Below are 15565 nucleotides of genomic sequence, written 5' to 3' on the forward strand. Positions count from 1 at the left end.
AAAATTAAACCTAACCATTAAGTAAAAATTGTATGAAAATTATACTTGAATCTGATAATTAAGTGGAAATTATATAATTATATATAATATATAAGGGATAATGGTAAAGCACATATATAATCAAAATGTTCGAATTGCCATTACATTTTTATGGAACAATGATTCTAATACATCAAGGATCAACAGCTACTAGTACGGTAACAGACTTCCTCTTCACAAATGTCCCTTAATTATGATCACGTCGCAAGTGTAGAGCATCCTCATTGGCTAGCAGGATGCATGGATCAGTATTGACTTCGAAAGGTAGAATGACAACAAAGTTATTATAATTCTTTGACAAGTCTGTCTTGTCCTCAACTCCAACAATGTTTCTCTTTCTTGATAGAACTATATGTCGTTTTGCCTCATCCTTTTACTTATTTATCCCCTTCTTTAGCATGCTGGACATGTCCTTAACGTAGAAAACATGAGCGATATCCTGGACTAGGACAAATGGCTCGTCTCGATACCCAAAATTATTGAGATCAACTATTGTCATTCCGTACTGATCTATTGTTATCCCTCCTCCAGATAGCTTCACCCATTGGCACTGAAATAGAGGTACCTTAAAATTAGGACCGTAATCCAGCTCACATATCTCTTCAATGTAGCCGAATATGTCTCCATTTTTTCATTGTTGTCCGTGGCATCCATATGGACACCGCTATTTTGGTTGGTGCTCTTTTTACCTTGGGCTATCGTGTAAAATTGTTCCCGTTTATCTTGTACCCTTGGTATATTAAGATAATCCAAGATGGTCCCCTAGCCAATAAGAACAGTTGTTCATTTATATCCAAGTTATGCATTAGATGCTTCCGCAACCAGCTGCCGAAAATATTCTTGTGCTCACATGTAATCCAGGCCTCAGACTTTTCTAAAAATTCGGATAGCAGAATCTTCTTATGTTTCTCGATATACGGATCCACCAAGGATGATTGTTGAAGAACCGCGTAATGCGCTTTCTTGAATGAGACATCATCTGTGTAGACATGGGATTTCTTTCCTAGTGTACCATTTCCATCTAGTCTCCCCTCATATCGCGATTTAGGGACCCTAATCAGTTTAAGGTCATCAATAAAGTCAACAAAAAAATCAATGACATCCTCTGTTCTGTAGGCACTAGCGATGCTTTCTTCTGGACGAGCACGATTACGAACACATTTCTTTAGAACCCCCATGAACCTCTCGAAGGGGAACATGTTGTGTGAGAATACTGGTCCGAAAATATCAATCTCTTTCACAAGATGCACTAGAAGATGTGTCACAATGTTGAAGAACGATGGCGAAAATAACAGCTCAAAGTCAACAAGGCATTGTATCACATCGTTTTGCCGCTTTATCAGTTTGTCAGGGTCAATTAGCTTCTGGGAAACTACGTTGAGGAAGGCACATAGCTTCACGATGATTAATCGGACGTTCTCAGGCAGAATCCCCCGCAACACAAGCGGAAGAAGTTCGGTCATAAGCATATGGCAGTCAAGGGACTTTAGGTTTGTGAATTTCTTCTCTGCCAAATTTAGGATTCCTTTTATATTGGACGAGTATCCAGATGGGACCTTGATACTGCTCAAGCATTCAAACATGATTTCCTTCTCTTCTTTAATAAGAGTATAGCTGACAGGACTTAAGTACTCTCGTCCATCATCTCGATATTGTGGATGTAGGGCATCTCGTTGTTTTATATGTTGCAATTCCTAACGTGCTTCTAGTGTATCTTTTGTCTTTCCGTAAACTCCCAAAAATGCTATCAGGTTGACGTAAAGATTCTCTGTGAGGTGCATCACATCAATTGCATGATGAACATCTAAGACTTCTCAATATGGTAGCTCTCGAAATATAGACTTTTTCTTCTTCCACATGAGCGTCATTCTGTTTTCACTCGGAACAGGTTGGCTACCTGGTCCTTTCCAAAAACAACTTCTAGATCTTTTATCATATCAAAGACATCCTTACCACTACGGTGCATCGGTTTTGTTTGGTGGTCCGCTTGCTCTTTGAAATGCTTGCCCTTCTTTCGTACCGCATGCTTGATGGGAAGAAACCGACGATGACCTATGTATACAACCTTCTTACAGTGAGTCAACCATATCGTATTGGTATCATCTAAACAGTGTGTGCAGGCTCTATATCCCTTGTTTGAATGTCCTGATAGGTTACTAAGAGCAGGCCGGTCATTGATCGATACAAACAGCAATGCTCGTAGGTTGAAGTTTTCCTATTTGTATTCATCCCACATCTGTACACCTTCATCGCGCCAGAGCAATAGGATTTCTTTGACCAATGGTCTTAGGTACACATCAATGTCATTTCTGAGCTGCTTTGGGCCCGGGATAAGCACTGGCATCATGATAAACTTTCACTTCATACAGACCTATGGTGGAATATTGTATATGCATAGAGTCACATGCCAAGTGCTATGACCACTGCTCATCTCACCGAAAGATTCATGTCATCCGTACTCAAACCAAACCTTATGTTTCTCGCATCCAATTCAAATTCTGGGAAGGTTCTATCTATTTCTCCACTGCGACCCATCAGCGGGGTGTCTCAACACCGAATCTTGCTTGTGTTACTCTTTGTGCCATCGCATCAACTTAACATTCTCTTTATTTCTAAATAGATGCTTCAAATATGGTATTATATGCGAGTACCACATGACCTTGGTAGGAACTCTCTTTCGGGGACGTTCCCCCTCAACATCACCATGATCATCTTTTCTGATCTTGTAACGCAATGCACTGCATACGGGGCATGCATCCAAATTCTCATACTCACCTCGGTAGAGGATACAGTCGTTGGGGCATGCATGTATCTTCTGCACCTCCAATCCTAGAGGGCAAATAAGTTGTTTGTCTTCGTATGTTGTGGTAGGCAATTTGTTGTCTTTAGGAAGCATTTTTTTAAAAAAGTTTCAGTAATTCACCAAATCCCTTGTCGGATACACTATTTTTCGCCTTCCATTGCAGCAACTCCAGGGTGGTGCCAAGCTTCTTCAATCCATCTTCGTAGCCTAGATATAATAGCTTTTGGTGGTCCTCTAACATCTTCTAGAACTTCAACCTCTTCTTTTCACTCTCACAATCAGCCCGCACACTGAGCAGTGTCTGCCCCAGATCGTCACCGGGATCATCTTTCGCTACATCTTCTTTGAGCTCTTCCATGGCATATCGTCATCGAATGCACCGAATCCAGCATTTTTGGGAAAGTGGTCATCAAAATCTTCTTCTTCATTGTCTTCCATGGTAACCCCCTTTTCTCCATGCTTGGTCCAACAAACATACTTCTCCATAAAACCATTTGCGAAAATCTGGCTGTAAAGGATTCTTGAAGAGGAGTACTCCTTGTTATTCTTGCAATTTATGCACGGGCAGACACATGAAATTATTCTGCTTGTTTTCCTCAGCCACAGCAAAAAAATAATACAGCCCTTCAATGAATTCGTCAGAACGTCGGTCAGCATTGTACATCCATTGCCGATCCGTCTGCATTGTTTAAAAAAATAGAACTAATTTTAGTACTAAATTTCTCATATGCATAATTCAAAGGGATCGATTTCAATTCTTTACACGTATCAAATAAATTAAATGTAACCAAACTAAATTAAATTAAATGTAACATAACATGAATAATTAAAAGATCTCCAATATCCATCATACAATTTGGATAATAAATTCACCATACACCATGATTAATTAAAAGGTCTACATAACCCATCACACAACATGACAAAGTAAATAGTATAAATTAAGATATAGGATAAAACATCTTACTCACAGTACCTATCAACCAATGCCTCGTGAACCGCCTCTCGAAGTCTGGACACGTTACGGTCAAATTCTGCCAACCCCGAAGCTTCCCGCCTTGCATTATATCGAGCCATCAACTCGTGATCATCATCCGTACTGTGCAACTCAAGATTAAACTCACGCTGAAATTTGCGATCTGCTTTTGAGATTGTGAAGATGTAAAACACCTTTTTAATCTAACGAATACGACCGCTCACAAGACCAACAAGCTCTTCAGGACAGAACTCAAGTGAATGTCCGGTGCACTTCAATTGATTGCGTACCGCCGCCCGAGCGGATGCATGGTGCTCAAAGGCATCATGTTGCAAAGGCATTTCTAAGAAGTAATTATTACTTACAGGTCATTATATTCTCATTAACAAGAAAATATTAATTACTCTTACAATTACAATGAAAATATATACATTATTAATTACTCATACAATTACAATAAAAACATTAATTACTCTTACAATTAAGAATGAAAACATATAAAAGAAAACATCAATTACTCTTACAATCACAATAAAAACATATATACATCATTATATTCACATAGTCAAGTTTCACAGTCACTTACCAGCAAATCTAAAAATGTAAACAAATTAGAGTTGCTATTGAGGCATTAGTCATCACCGTGTGCCGTGCTATGTCAAAACTTTGTCTAAATCCTTAACACAACTTTGTCTAAACCCTTATTCTTCGTCGCTCCTGATCTCGCCCTATCTTCATAATGAAGGGTCTAGAAAGAGTTGTGACATAGCATGCACTATGTGACTAATGCTCCAATAGCAACACTAATTCATTTACATTTCAGACTTGCTGGTAAGGGTGTGTGATCTACAATGCAAAGTTTATAGAGATGCAATGCAAAATATACTCATACTCACTATTTGTAATCTCTATTATTTTGACACTCTTCAGTTTGAGGCAAACACTCTTCGTCCCAGGTCGACGCCATGGGATGCACTCATGGTTCACACACATTGTTTTAGGCTCAATATCCAAAAACCATCTAGAAGAAAAAAATCTTTATTTCGGAAAAATGTATATATGGCTAACCTCGACCCAGCGGTGATAACACTGCCTTTCGGGGGCCAACATGATGCCTGCGACCCAGTGCGGTATAAGGACTTCACCGATCGGCTGGTCGCAACACTGTTGGCGGTCGATTTCAATGAATTTTACCGCCAACATTCCTTCGGATTTCATGCTTTCAAGATCATATTACTATAATTATCACTAACATTAACAAGTTCCACAAGTCTTGGTGAATATTTGAACTCAGGTACGACATATACGAAAATGAGCCAGAATGGGAAAATTCCCAGGCCGGCCGGCCTAGGCCAGGCTGGCCGGCCTGCCCCCCTGGAATTTCATCATGCAACTCTGAAATTCATAGTCCTGAGCACAAGATCAAGCCAATCCAAGGGTGTCTCATAGAAGAATCACAAGTTGAGAACGAAAGGCTTGAACTAAGTCACATTGGGTCCACTTGCAGAGATAAACACATCAACCAAGACTCAAACCGACTTGAGAGGCAACATACAACCATCAATCAACGTGACAGAGCAACGGAGGGCCGAGATTTGCCAGAGCTAGACCGCCCGTCCTAGATGAGGCCGGCCGGCCTATCCATCACATAGAAAATGCCCGAGCAACTGACAATCGGCTCCAACAGAGAATCCAAGCCATCCAGAGGAAGTTCGGTGCCAGATGGCACGATCCCCAGGCCGGCCAGCCAGCCTAGGGGAGGCCAGCCGACCCCACTCTATAGCCCCTGAACTTCAAGCTTCGCGTGGAAGTTAAGCACACCGAGTATACTTGCTTCCATGTGACGCCAACTGAATCTCCCAGTGACATATTATTGGGATGTCCCAATATAACTTTCATAGGTAATTGGGAGACATGCTTTTGCAGCTCCCCAATAATCTCATCCCAATACAACAATATATTGGAAAAATCAAAACTCTTCTTTTATTTGAGGGGAGTTGTGGTGAGATATTGGGACAACCCAATAATTTTTGGGGGAAAAGAAGAGGTATTGAGGAACTGCTGTAGCATATTTCTTCCCAATATAAATAATCTATTGGGGAAAAGGGAGAGTGCCGGAGATGCTCTAGAAGAGATAGTTATATAGTCTCCAAATAATCTAAATAATCTTGTCCTAATACAACTAACGTATTGGGAGAGTATGAACTCTCACTTTATTTAAGGGAAGTTGGGATGGAATATTTAAACCAATAATTATTGGAGAAAGGAAGATGTATTGGAAAACTGCTAGAGCACATCTTTTTCCTAATAGTAGTAGTTTATTGGGGAAATAAGGACCGCTCGAGATGCTGTTAGGGAGTGTTGGTTCATGGGATGCGGTGGGACGTATTTTCTTTTTGAAAAATAGTGGTATAGAATTATCCGATCCTACTTTTTCATATGGTTGGTTGTTTTTGGCTCTCACAGGAGAATATTTCTCTAGATGCTGAACGAACTCATCCCATAAAAATTAGTGGAACACAGTCATCCCAATTGGAATATGATAATGACAGTGGGCCCAAGGTCCTAAAGCGCAATGGAGACATCCTATTCCTAGAAACTGGGATGGAGTGATCCCATTCTTGAAAACTAGGATGGAACCGTTCCATCCCCAGCTTGCTCTCCAACCAAACACACATTTAGTCTCATTCTATATGCGAGTCGTATAAGCCCCCCTACATGACTTGATCTTGTAGATCCGTATAAATTAAATTACCGTACAAATAACTATATATCTGATACCTATACCAACTTTATCCATTGCATGTCCGAGCATATTTGCCTATATATAATAAAGCAAAGAGGCCGAACACTGGCACAGAGAGAACTTTTTAAAACCTTTTATAATATATAATTTGAATAAAAACATATCCTGGAAGCAAACTATCAACAGGTAGTTCTTTTAATCACACCAATCAGTTTGGCTTGTATCTTCAACTAGGTGATGACAATATATCAATTTGGCATGACTCAAAGGTGAGTCACTCATACTCCTTGGCTTGTCACGACAATTCGCTCGAGTCATGCCCAGTTAATTTGGGTGATTAAAAGAGCTACTTCCTAAAAATTTAGTATGTGCTTTTATTAAATTTCAGAATTTTCGAACAAACCACAAAAGAGACGGCTGTGGTCTTTTCCTAATTAGCCCAATTAGTAATACTCTATTTCCAAATACTCGGCCAATGATCCACAACCTTTTATGTATGAAATAATAACCAAAACACCCTTTACAAAGTTCTATTTAAATGCTTCTAAATTCGAAACACATGTTTCGCTTATAGAAAATTCATATAGTTTTGGATAATATGGTAAAGTGTGCTCGGAAGTGTACTGCCAGGTATTCGGATCCAAAATAAAATGATCAAACATGTAAAATATTTAGAAAGAGAAGTTTGTACTAGATGAAACATTTAAAATATATGGGAGATGGAGATCACCGATTTTCCTCCTTTTTCCAAAGAAAAACTATACCAGACTAAATTAACTTCACCAGGGATACCACAACACAGCAAGGTCTGATTATTTTGAACCCTGTATAAACGCACCCAAAGCAGCTGCCAAGTGCCAACCGTCCAAAGCAGATAAAAGAATCAAAATAACTGCGCTTGTGGATAAATTACAGGTGGGAATGAAAAAAGAACTCGAATGCATGTGCCAAAAACATCCCAATCCCAGCCCACAATGGGCAATTGAATTTATACAAGCGTCCTTTCAAAGGCTCCTCTCTACAAAATCCCAGATCCTCTCCTCCATGTAGATCCGGTCACCAAGCCGGCGTGGCATGTGCCTCTCGTCAGGGAAGAGGAGGATCTCATAAGGCTTGCGCTCTGCCATCAGCGAGTTGATGAGCCTCGCTGTGTGCCTAAAATGCACGTTCTCATCGATCATCCCATGGACGAGGAGCAGTTTCCCTTTCAGGTTCTTTGTGTGATGCATGATCGACCCATACTCGTAAGCATCAGGATGCTCGGAGGGGAGACCCATGAACTTCTCAGTATAAAAGGTATCGTAACCATCCCATGCCGTCACTGGAGCACCAGACACCGCACAACAGAATGTATCCGGAAACCTTGCGAGGCACATTGCTGACAGAAACCCGCCATAGCTCCAGCCATAAATACCAATATGCCCAGGTTTTGCAAGGCCTTTCATTATTAACCACTCGGCCCCTTCTAATTGATCTTCAGCATCAACACGGCCGATGTTGTACTTTAGTTGTCCCTCAAAATGTAGTCCTCTCCTTGCAGATCCACGATTATCCATCTGCAAGAAAAACAGTCAGTCATCAAATATATTAAATAAATTTATTGTCACGAACTCAGCATTAATCCAAATAAATGACAGAATCCATGCTACACGTACCAAAAGTTTGCATGATACAAGTGACTATGCTTGCACTATAGCTGTGAACACTTAGTTTGTTTAAAACAGCAGCTCTGGCAAAGTTTTCCAGTGTACAGATTGCTGTAAAGGAAACGACTCGGAATCCATTTGTTCGATACCCAGCTGCTAGCCAGCTGAGAATACAATTTCTTAATATAAAGGTGCCTTCAACGATTTAATGCAAATATTGTTTATCCACAAGCGAATTAAACTATACAACAATGAACATTTAGCCTACACTTGTGTCCAATGTGGAAATGGTGCATCACGAAATGTAGTTCGCATGTTGAATCGTCTATTGTTTTTCTTGAGTGTGGGTGGGTGCGTCAGGATAGTGTATCATAAATTAAACTTGTATCAATGCAGTGGAAGTCACATTCATAAGTCATGATAAACTGGCATTTATCAACTCCTCCATTGATAGCCGACAATTTGTTTTAGAATGTCACTTGGCTCTAAAGCAATTTTTTTCACCCATTCTGTTACTATGGTCCATGAGCATCTTACTCTCTAAGTTATGTGTCATGCAATTCTCATAGAAGAACTTCTAAATTAATAACATAATACCTCCCAAAGAAAAATGACGCTCAACCTCCAAAAGAAACAATAATAGAACATTTACCTTCCAAACTAATATACCCTTACTTCGTAGGTATTGAGCTCTCATGTCAACTGTACTCATCCATGTGTCACTAACAAGCTGAACGCCAGGGCCACCATAAACACTAACCAATGTTTTGTAGGGAGGTGGCCCATATTTTCTCTCGTCAGGAAGGTAGAGAGTGCCATATAAAGTGGTCCCATCCTTCGCTGTAATTTCAACTATCTCCGGAGACAGCTGCTGGAACTTTTTAAGTGATGGGACTGTCGATGGCTGCTCAAACAGGGGCATAATTACACTTCCATCAAGTAAAGAGCACAGTAAGATCACAGGTGGAGATTTTATTGAGTCATATACATCAATAAATCTCAGCAACTGATGATCAAGAATTACTGAATGCCGGCCGGTTCCATGAGTCAACCTTTTCGGGGGTTGCAAGGGAAGGTTCCAATCTGGAAAGAGATTGGTTTGGTACAAATTTGTCTCCAATGGTCCATCCAGTGTGCCACAGAAATATATAAGCCCATTACTCTCATTCACAGCAGCAATTTGTTCAACCATCCACTCACCTTGTGTGAGGGGTCCTAAGCACACACCATTCTTGTCATGAACATACAAGTGCCTGAATCCTGTCTTTTCACTGGCCCAAATAAAACCACCTGGATGTTTACTATTCACTCCTTTGTCTAGCGGGGTGAAACAATCATGCAATGTGACCCATGTATCATGTTGTTCTTCTAGTAAGACTTCCCTTTTACCCGTAGTAATATCAAACTTAAGCAATTTAAGTTTTGTGTGAGATCTGTTAAGAACTTGAACAGCAACAGCATTATTGTGCATCCAGTTGACTCTAGCCAGATATTCTTCATCACTGTGGGAACCATGTGGATGTCCACAAAGCAAATCCATCCAAGTTACTTCTCCTCCATTGGAAGGAACAACACCAAGTCGCACTTTAACATTAGCTGCACCTGCAAAGGGGTACGCATGGTCTTCTTGAGCATCTGGACCAACGTAACTTTTACCCTGATGCATAATTCTATACAGTGGAATCTCAGTTGAATCCACTTCAGTAAATGCAAGGTGTTTGCTGTCAGGAGACCACCAGAACCCCGTCTTCCTTTCCATCTCTTCCTGAAATATCAAAAATGGAAATATTAGCTTGCACCAGTCGAACTAATTTCATACCAATGCATAGATGGATTGTCATGAGCAGTTGAGCACCTGTGCAATATACTCGGCAAGTCCATGGATCTGAAAAGATAAAATAAACACAAATGTCAAATTCTAAAGTAGCACGAACGAGAATACAAAATATGAGCATTTTTCAAACATCACAAATAAGTAAAGGAATACTCCCTCCTTTTCTTTTTCTTGGGCGCATGACAATTTCTTGCTTTTTTAGATATGTTGGGCATGTCTCTTTGTTTTTCCGTGCCTCTTCTACGCGGGTTGCATCGGTAACTAACACATGATTGCTGGTGCATGCAGGTTCAATTACGCACTGGCTAAAAGAAGGCTAAAAAACGTACTATCCTCTACCCTCCGCATCCTATATACTGGTGCATGCAGGTCTAATTAAATCGCCATTAATTGCTGGTGCATGCAGGTCTGGTGTACCCTCCGCTACCTTGGTATGTGGTGTAGCCTCCCATGCGCCCAAGAAAAAGAAAAGGAGGGAGTAACTAGGAGTTGTTTTAACTATTGTAGAATACCTGTGGAAGGAAAGTTAAAGCTTACAGACAAGATCAACCACCACAATCCAGCTCTCTGGCTCCAGAAAAAGCTTATTGGTGGCTAACTAAAGATTAAACAGTGCCAAATAGGCCATGGTACTCTGTAACGGTACTACAGTGGTTTGATGGTTTAGTTAAAAAAATACTACCCAGAGATTGTCCCGATGCATTTGAACTAGAATGCATTATATGTTATCATAAATGTCAAAATATACTTGCAATTTAAAGTATAGTAACATTGGACATGCTAAAAATGAAGCACTCAAAAGCTTCTGATAAGTCAACAAGATAAGCTTTCCTTTTAGCAAAATGCTGGCTAACGCTCAAATAATATTGTGCTATTAAGAATATACAAATTTGTAAGGAGATACCTTCCTACTTTCTCTTGCACCGAAAGTTAATTGCTTAATTTCTCCATTAGAGAAACCCAAAATATGCAGCTCATCATCCTTAACATACGCAATCATGCTTCCATTTGGAGATAGAAGAGGGTCAATTATTGGGGATGTGGGAGAACTTCGCAGCTTCAGGACTGGTTCCGAGCCAGACAAATCCTGGAAGTAAACCTATTGAAAAAGGAGGAAGTACAGTCAAATATATCTCTGATGCACTAAAGTGTAACTGAAGATGTACAGACATTTTTCAAAAATAATTAACACTATTTCAATACAATAACATCCTCAAAACAAGAACGTTTGCACTAATCAACCACATAAAAAAATTTGATTCTCTTAAACTCAGAATATAAATTATCATTACTATCAGCTGACCTGAGTGGTACCGACAACTATCAATGTAAGTTATTCATAGAACTGGATTAAGTTATTCATAGAAATGAATTAGTAATCGATCCAACAACAAGCTATATTTGGTTGTACAACAAACCAGATCAATGTACACGTATTTTTTTATTTAATGATATTAGGTGTGCGAAGCTATCAAGTACTCAAGTTAGTGTCGTGACATGCATGCGATAAACAGTTTGACATACTTCATCTCAAGGTGTACTGTGCAATTTTGATTCAATTCTAAATTCAAGTCTACAATGCCATATAAATATCCAAAGGACTTGGACTTTTGTTTTACACATAGTTCCGCTAGGCAGCGCCTAGGCGGCGATTAGGCGCGATTAGGCGCTAATCGGAGGGGCACCGCGTCGATTTGGGGCTAGGCGAGCTCCTAGGCGGAGGAGCGTCCGGCGGAGGTGGCGGAGGCGCTTCGGATGCGCGAGCGCGGGCGACGGCGGGCGCGCAGAGGAGGGAGAGATGCCGGAGAGGGAGAGCGCGGGCGACGGCGGGCGCGCAGAGGAGGGAGAGATGCCGGAGAGGGAGAGCGCGGGCGACGGCGGGCGCGCAGAGGAGGGAGAGCGCGGGCGACGGCGGGCGCGTTGAGGACGGGCGTGAGGGTGCGGCTGGAAGCAGAGTGGATGGATAAGGTTGAAGTCTGAGTGGGAGATGGGCTGGGCCCTTGCTTCTTGGGCCTTTCTATCTATCTAGACCAGTCTTTCTATCTATTTAAGCTCACTATTTAGCTGTTTATTTTTATCTTTGGAAGATAATATGTGAATATTAGTATATATACAAAACGCCTAGAAAAACGCCTAGTACCGCCTAGGGCCGAGTACTCCCGACTAGGCGCTAGGCAGTGGGTCAGCGCCTAGATTCCGCCTAGCGCCTAGCTGAACTTTGGTTTTACAGTATCCCTAAAAGGATAACAAGATCTGCAATTTCATCCCTGCCAGTTAAACCCAAGTCCAGAAAATAAGGGCAATGCACAACACACTTTCCCCTATGGATAAATTGGCAGTCCAGACACCATAAGGCCACCTAAACCCCTGCTTAACTAAAACATTGCAACCTTTCCATTAAATCCACCTCCACACCAAAGAAAGGGCCATATACCTAAGTCTATGAGCCCATTAAGCATGATCCATAATGACAATTCAAACTATGATCTTCAAAAGCAAGTTGCCACATCATATTCCCCTCTGTATCTGCATGATTCAATGGACAATCAAGCACAATTTCCTTTTGGAACCAAATGTCACACAGTTCTAGTCAACTGCACAAAATGAATTTATGGCATTCATTTCGTACCATGTTTGTTTTCTTGAATGCAGTTCGTACTATGTAATGTTTGGATCCTGTTGCAATGCATCCGGCGGGGGTGCCCCCCCCCCCCCCCCAACACACACACACACACACACACACACACAACAACAACAACAACTCTAAAAAAAGCTATTGCATTCGATACAATTGATTTGTTCTGAAATTCAGTTGAACCTAAGGAGACATTGACACAAGGAAGAACTAACACTAGGAGGTTCTGAAGAATTCACTCACCCCGGACGGCAGCGGCACGACAATGCCAGCGCGAGAAGAGTGGCCCCCAGAGTGGCGGGCGCGCCACTCGTAGCGCGTGACCCCTAGGCCGCGCTCCCGCGCGCGCTCGCGCCGCATCCGCTCCTCGGCGGAGAGGTTCCCCTCCTCGAGCCCGCCGCCGTCGGGGGGCCCGAAGAGCAGCTCCTGGCGGCGCTGCGCGGTGTCGAAGGTGTACACCTTGCGGTGGAGCGTGCCGTCGGGGCTGTAGAGGTAGGCCACCCGGCGGTCGTCGGGGCAGAAGCTGAGCGCCACGGGCGCCCCGTAGCCCGGCAGCGGGTGCTGCACGATCTCCTCCACCGCCATGCCGGAGAAGTCGGCGCCCGCCGCCGCCTCCACGCCGCTGCCGCCGGGCGCCAGGGCGTCCGCGAGCGGCATCCCGGCCCCGGTCTCCAGGCGCGGCTTCTTGCGGTTGTGCTGATCCGACGACCTCTCCGCCCCCTCCGCGTCGACCGATCGCATCGACCGCGGGGCCGCCGCCGGGAGGCACTCCTGCTTCTTGGAGCCTGACCCTCGCCGGGAACCCAAGAAAGCCGGGATCTTTCCGGCGGGGGAGGGGCCCGGAGCGGCCGGCGGATGCGGAAGGGAAGAGAAGAGAAGAGATCGGGGGGCGCCGCTCTCAGGAACGGGATGAGTGAGTGGGTTTGCGTTGGGCTTTGGTTGTTGAATGTTCCAAGGAGGGATTTGGAAGTTTGTTGCGATTATTTTGCTCGCTTTTTCAGAGGATTTTCCCAGTATTTTTCTCGCAATCGGTGGGATTAGTTTTTGTTGCCGTTGGGTGGTTGACTCCGTCCGTCTCCGACTCCGATCCTATCTGCTTCCGCTGGGATAATTGCGAGAGAAAATTTTGTTTTCTCCGGCTCGGATAAAGGCTCCATGATTCGTCGATATGTGAAATTCGGTGCATGAGTCGTGCTTCCAATAGTCATAGTTCATTCTTTGTTTATTTTCTTATATTATCATAACATGTCGTGGGGACATGTTTAAGATTTCAAGAATTAATAATGATATATAGATATGCTAATTTTATATATCCTACTAATAGAGAGATTTCTTCAAAGCCTTGTTAGCATGTTGAATTATGTGACTGAGTGCAGAAGGAGCAGGATATCCAAACTTATAGTTGTATTATATCCTACCAATTGAGAGATTTTTTTTGTAAACCGCATCCCAATTCCATCGGGCCCACTTGGGAGCTTCAGCCCCTCCCCCTAAATTCAAAGGTATTCTGGAATTCAAAACAACTCTAACAAATGCAAATATTTAAGGTTGTGCCCTATTATCTAATCAAATGTTAATTTTTAGGGAAGTTTGGGAGGTTTGCATTATTACATTTACCAATGTTTTCAACTTTTAGGAGTGTTCGAATTTATTGGTTTTCTGTGGGTTGAACTTAACTATAACATAAAGGCTTACGCCAACAGGCCAATATGTTATCTTTTGTACTGGAGTAGTTATAATTATGAGACGTCTGTTCCCACTAGAATGCAGGGGCAGGTCTAGGATTTGATTTGGAGTTTGGTATTTAACATTTTCAAAGGATGAAAAGAAAAAAGTTTAAAGGAAGAAAAGAAAAAAATTTGGCTGATGTCGTCATCCTCCGCGCCGCTAGGGTTTGTTGCCACCAAAGCAGAAAGGACACTGCCACGTGGGAAAGGGAATGGGAAAGGGTGTATGTAAGTAATGTTCGCCTACACAGGCTACACAGCCGTGGTAGGGGTACGATTTAGGCTATAAATAATAAATTACACATTGTGGTATTACATGGGTACACGGTGTGCACATAGTAGAAACGGTCTACACGACAAGGAAAAAGGTCCTAAATAGGTGAGTACTATGCCGTTTAGGGTGAGTAGCATACTGTTTATGAGAAGGAACATAGTATTCATAAGTCTTACTCGAGGATTTAATTTTAATTCACACAAGGTGGATGCAAAACTATGCAATATTAGTCATTGCCCCTTGAAATTAGTTTTCAACTTATCATTATTATAGTTATTTTCAGGCATATATACTTGTTACTGTATTTTTGTTTGTCATATAGTAAAAAACATGTATTCGGTATTCTGTAATAAGCTGTACACATCGTGTACACAATCTACACGCAATGGATCCACACCGACCTTTTAGTGTTTACCATTTAGGTAAACATTGTGCATATGTGAATAGATACATTGTAGGGGTGAACAAGTGGGCTTGACTCCTCCCCCTTCCCCATCCTTTTGAATAAAGATGTAATAAAGGGGATGAAAACTGCCTACTAATTATAGTTAGTCCATTACATCATTCCTACCCTGTAGGGTAATGAAAAGTCGTGAGCATATTCACAAAGTTATTTAGAATTAAGAATTTGCAAAACAAATCAGAAATTTATTTTTAATTTTTTTACACAGATAATTATATTTTTTGAAAACTATCCCTACATCCACTATAAGAAATTTACTTAGATATGGCTATAATTTTAAGATAAATAGAAAAGAAAGAAAATATTATCAAATATTGCATCCGAGTAAATTTAGCAAAGTTACAAAATTCAATAAAACTTGTTGTTGAGATCAAATAGGAAACATCACTCACTATCACTGTTATAGGTTTTGTGACAAAATA

The 15565-nt window shown here is 41.7% G+C and overlaps 1 protein-coding gene across 1 annotated transcript; it reads right to left on the reverse strand.

The window, feature by feature from the left end:
- Positions 1 to 7275: 7275 nt before the first annotated feature.
- On the reverse strand, positions 7276 to 13792 carry LOC120655473 (dipeptidyl aminopeptidase 4-like). The gene is made up of 5 exons (XM_039933308.1): positions 12923 to 13792; positions 10949 to 11143; positions 10066 to 10095; positions 8863 to 9975; positions 7276 to 8120 (listed from the first exon to the last, which is right to left on the reverse strand). Exons 1-5 carry the CDS (start codon positions 13418 to 13420, stop codon positions 7569 to 7571), a joined length of 2388 nt encoding a protein of 795 aa, XP_039789242.1. The 5' UTR covers positions 13421 to 13792; the 3' UTR covers positions 7276 to 7568.
- Positions 13793 to 15565: the final 1773 nt, after the last annotated feature.

The sequence above is a fragment of the Panicum virgatum genome, chromosome 1N (assembly GCF_016808335.1).
Source record: "Panicum virgatum strain AP13 chromosome 1N, P.virgatum_v5, whole genome shotgun sequence".
Classification (NCBI taxonomy): domain Eukaryota; kingdom Viridiplantae; phylum Streptophyta; class Magnoliopsida; order Poales; family Poaceae; genus Panicum; species Panicum virgatum.

What these genes read in the sequence shown, in the direction of transcription:
- LOC120655473 (XM_039933308.1), bottom strand. Translation starts at nt 13,420, where the DNA reads ATGCGATCGGTCGACGCGGAGGGGGCGGAGAGGTCGTCGGATCAGCAC. An exon ending in TCGTGCCGCTGCCGTCCGGG is followed by an intron (nt 11,144 to 12,922) that starts GTGAGTGAATTC and finishes CTTTTTCAATAG; the next exon opens with GTTTACTTCCAGGATTTGTC. An exon ending in AGGGTATATTAGTTTGGAAG is followed by an intron (nt 8,121 to 8,862) that starts GTAAATGTTCTA and finishes TTTTTCTTGCAG; the next exon opens with ATGGATAATCGTGGATCTGC.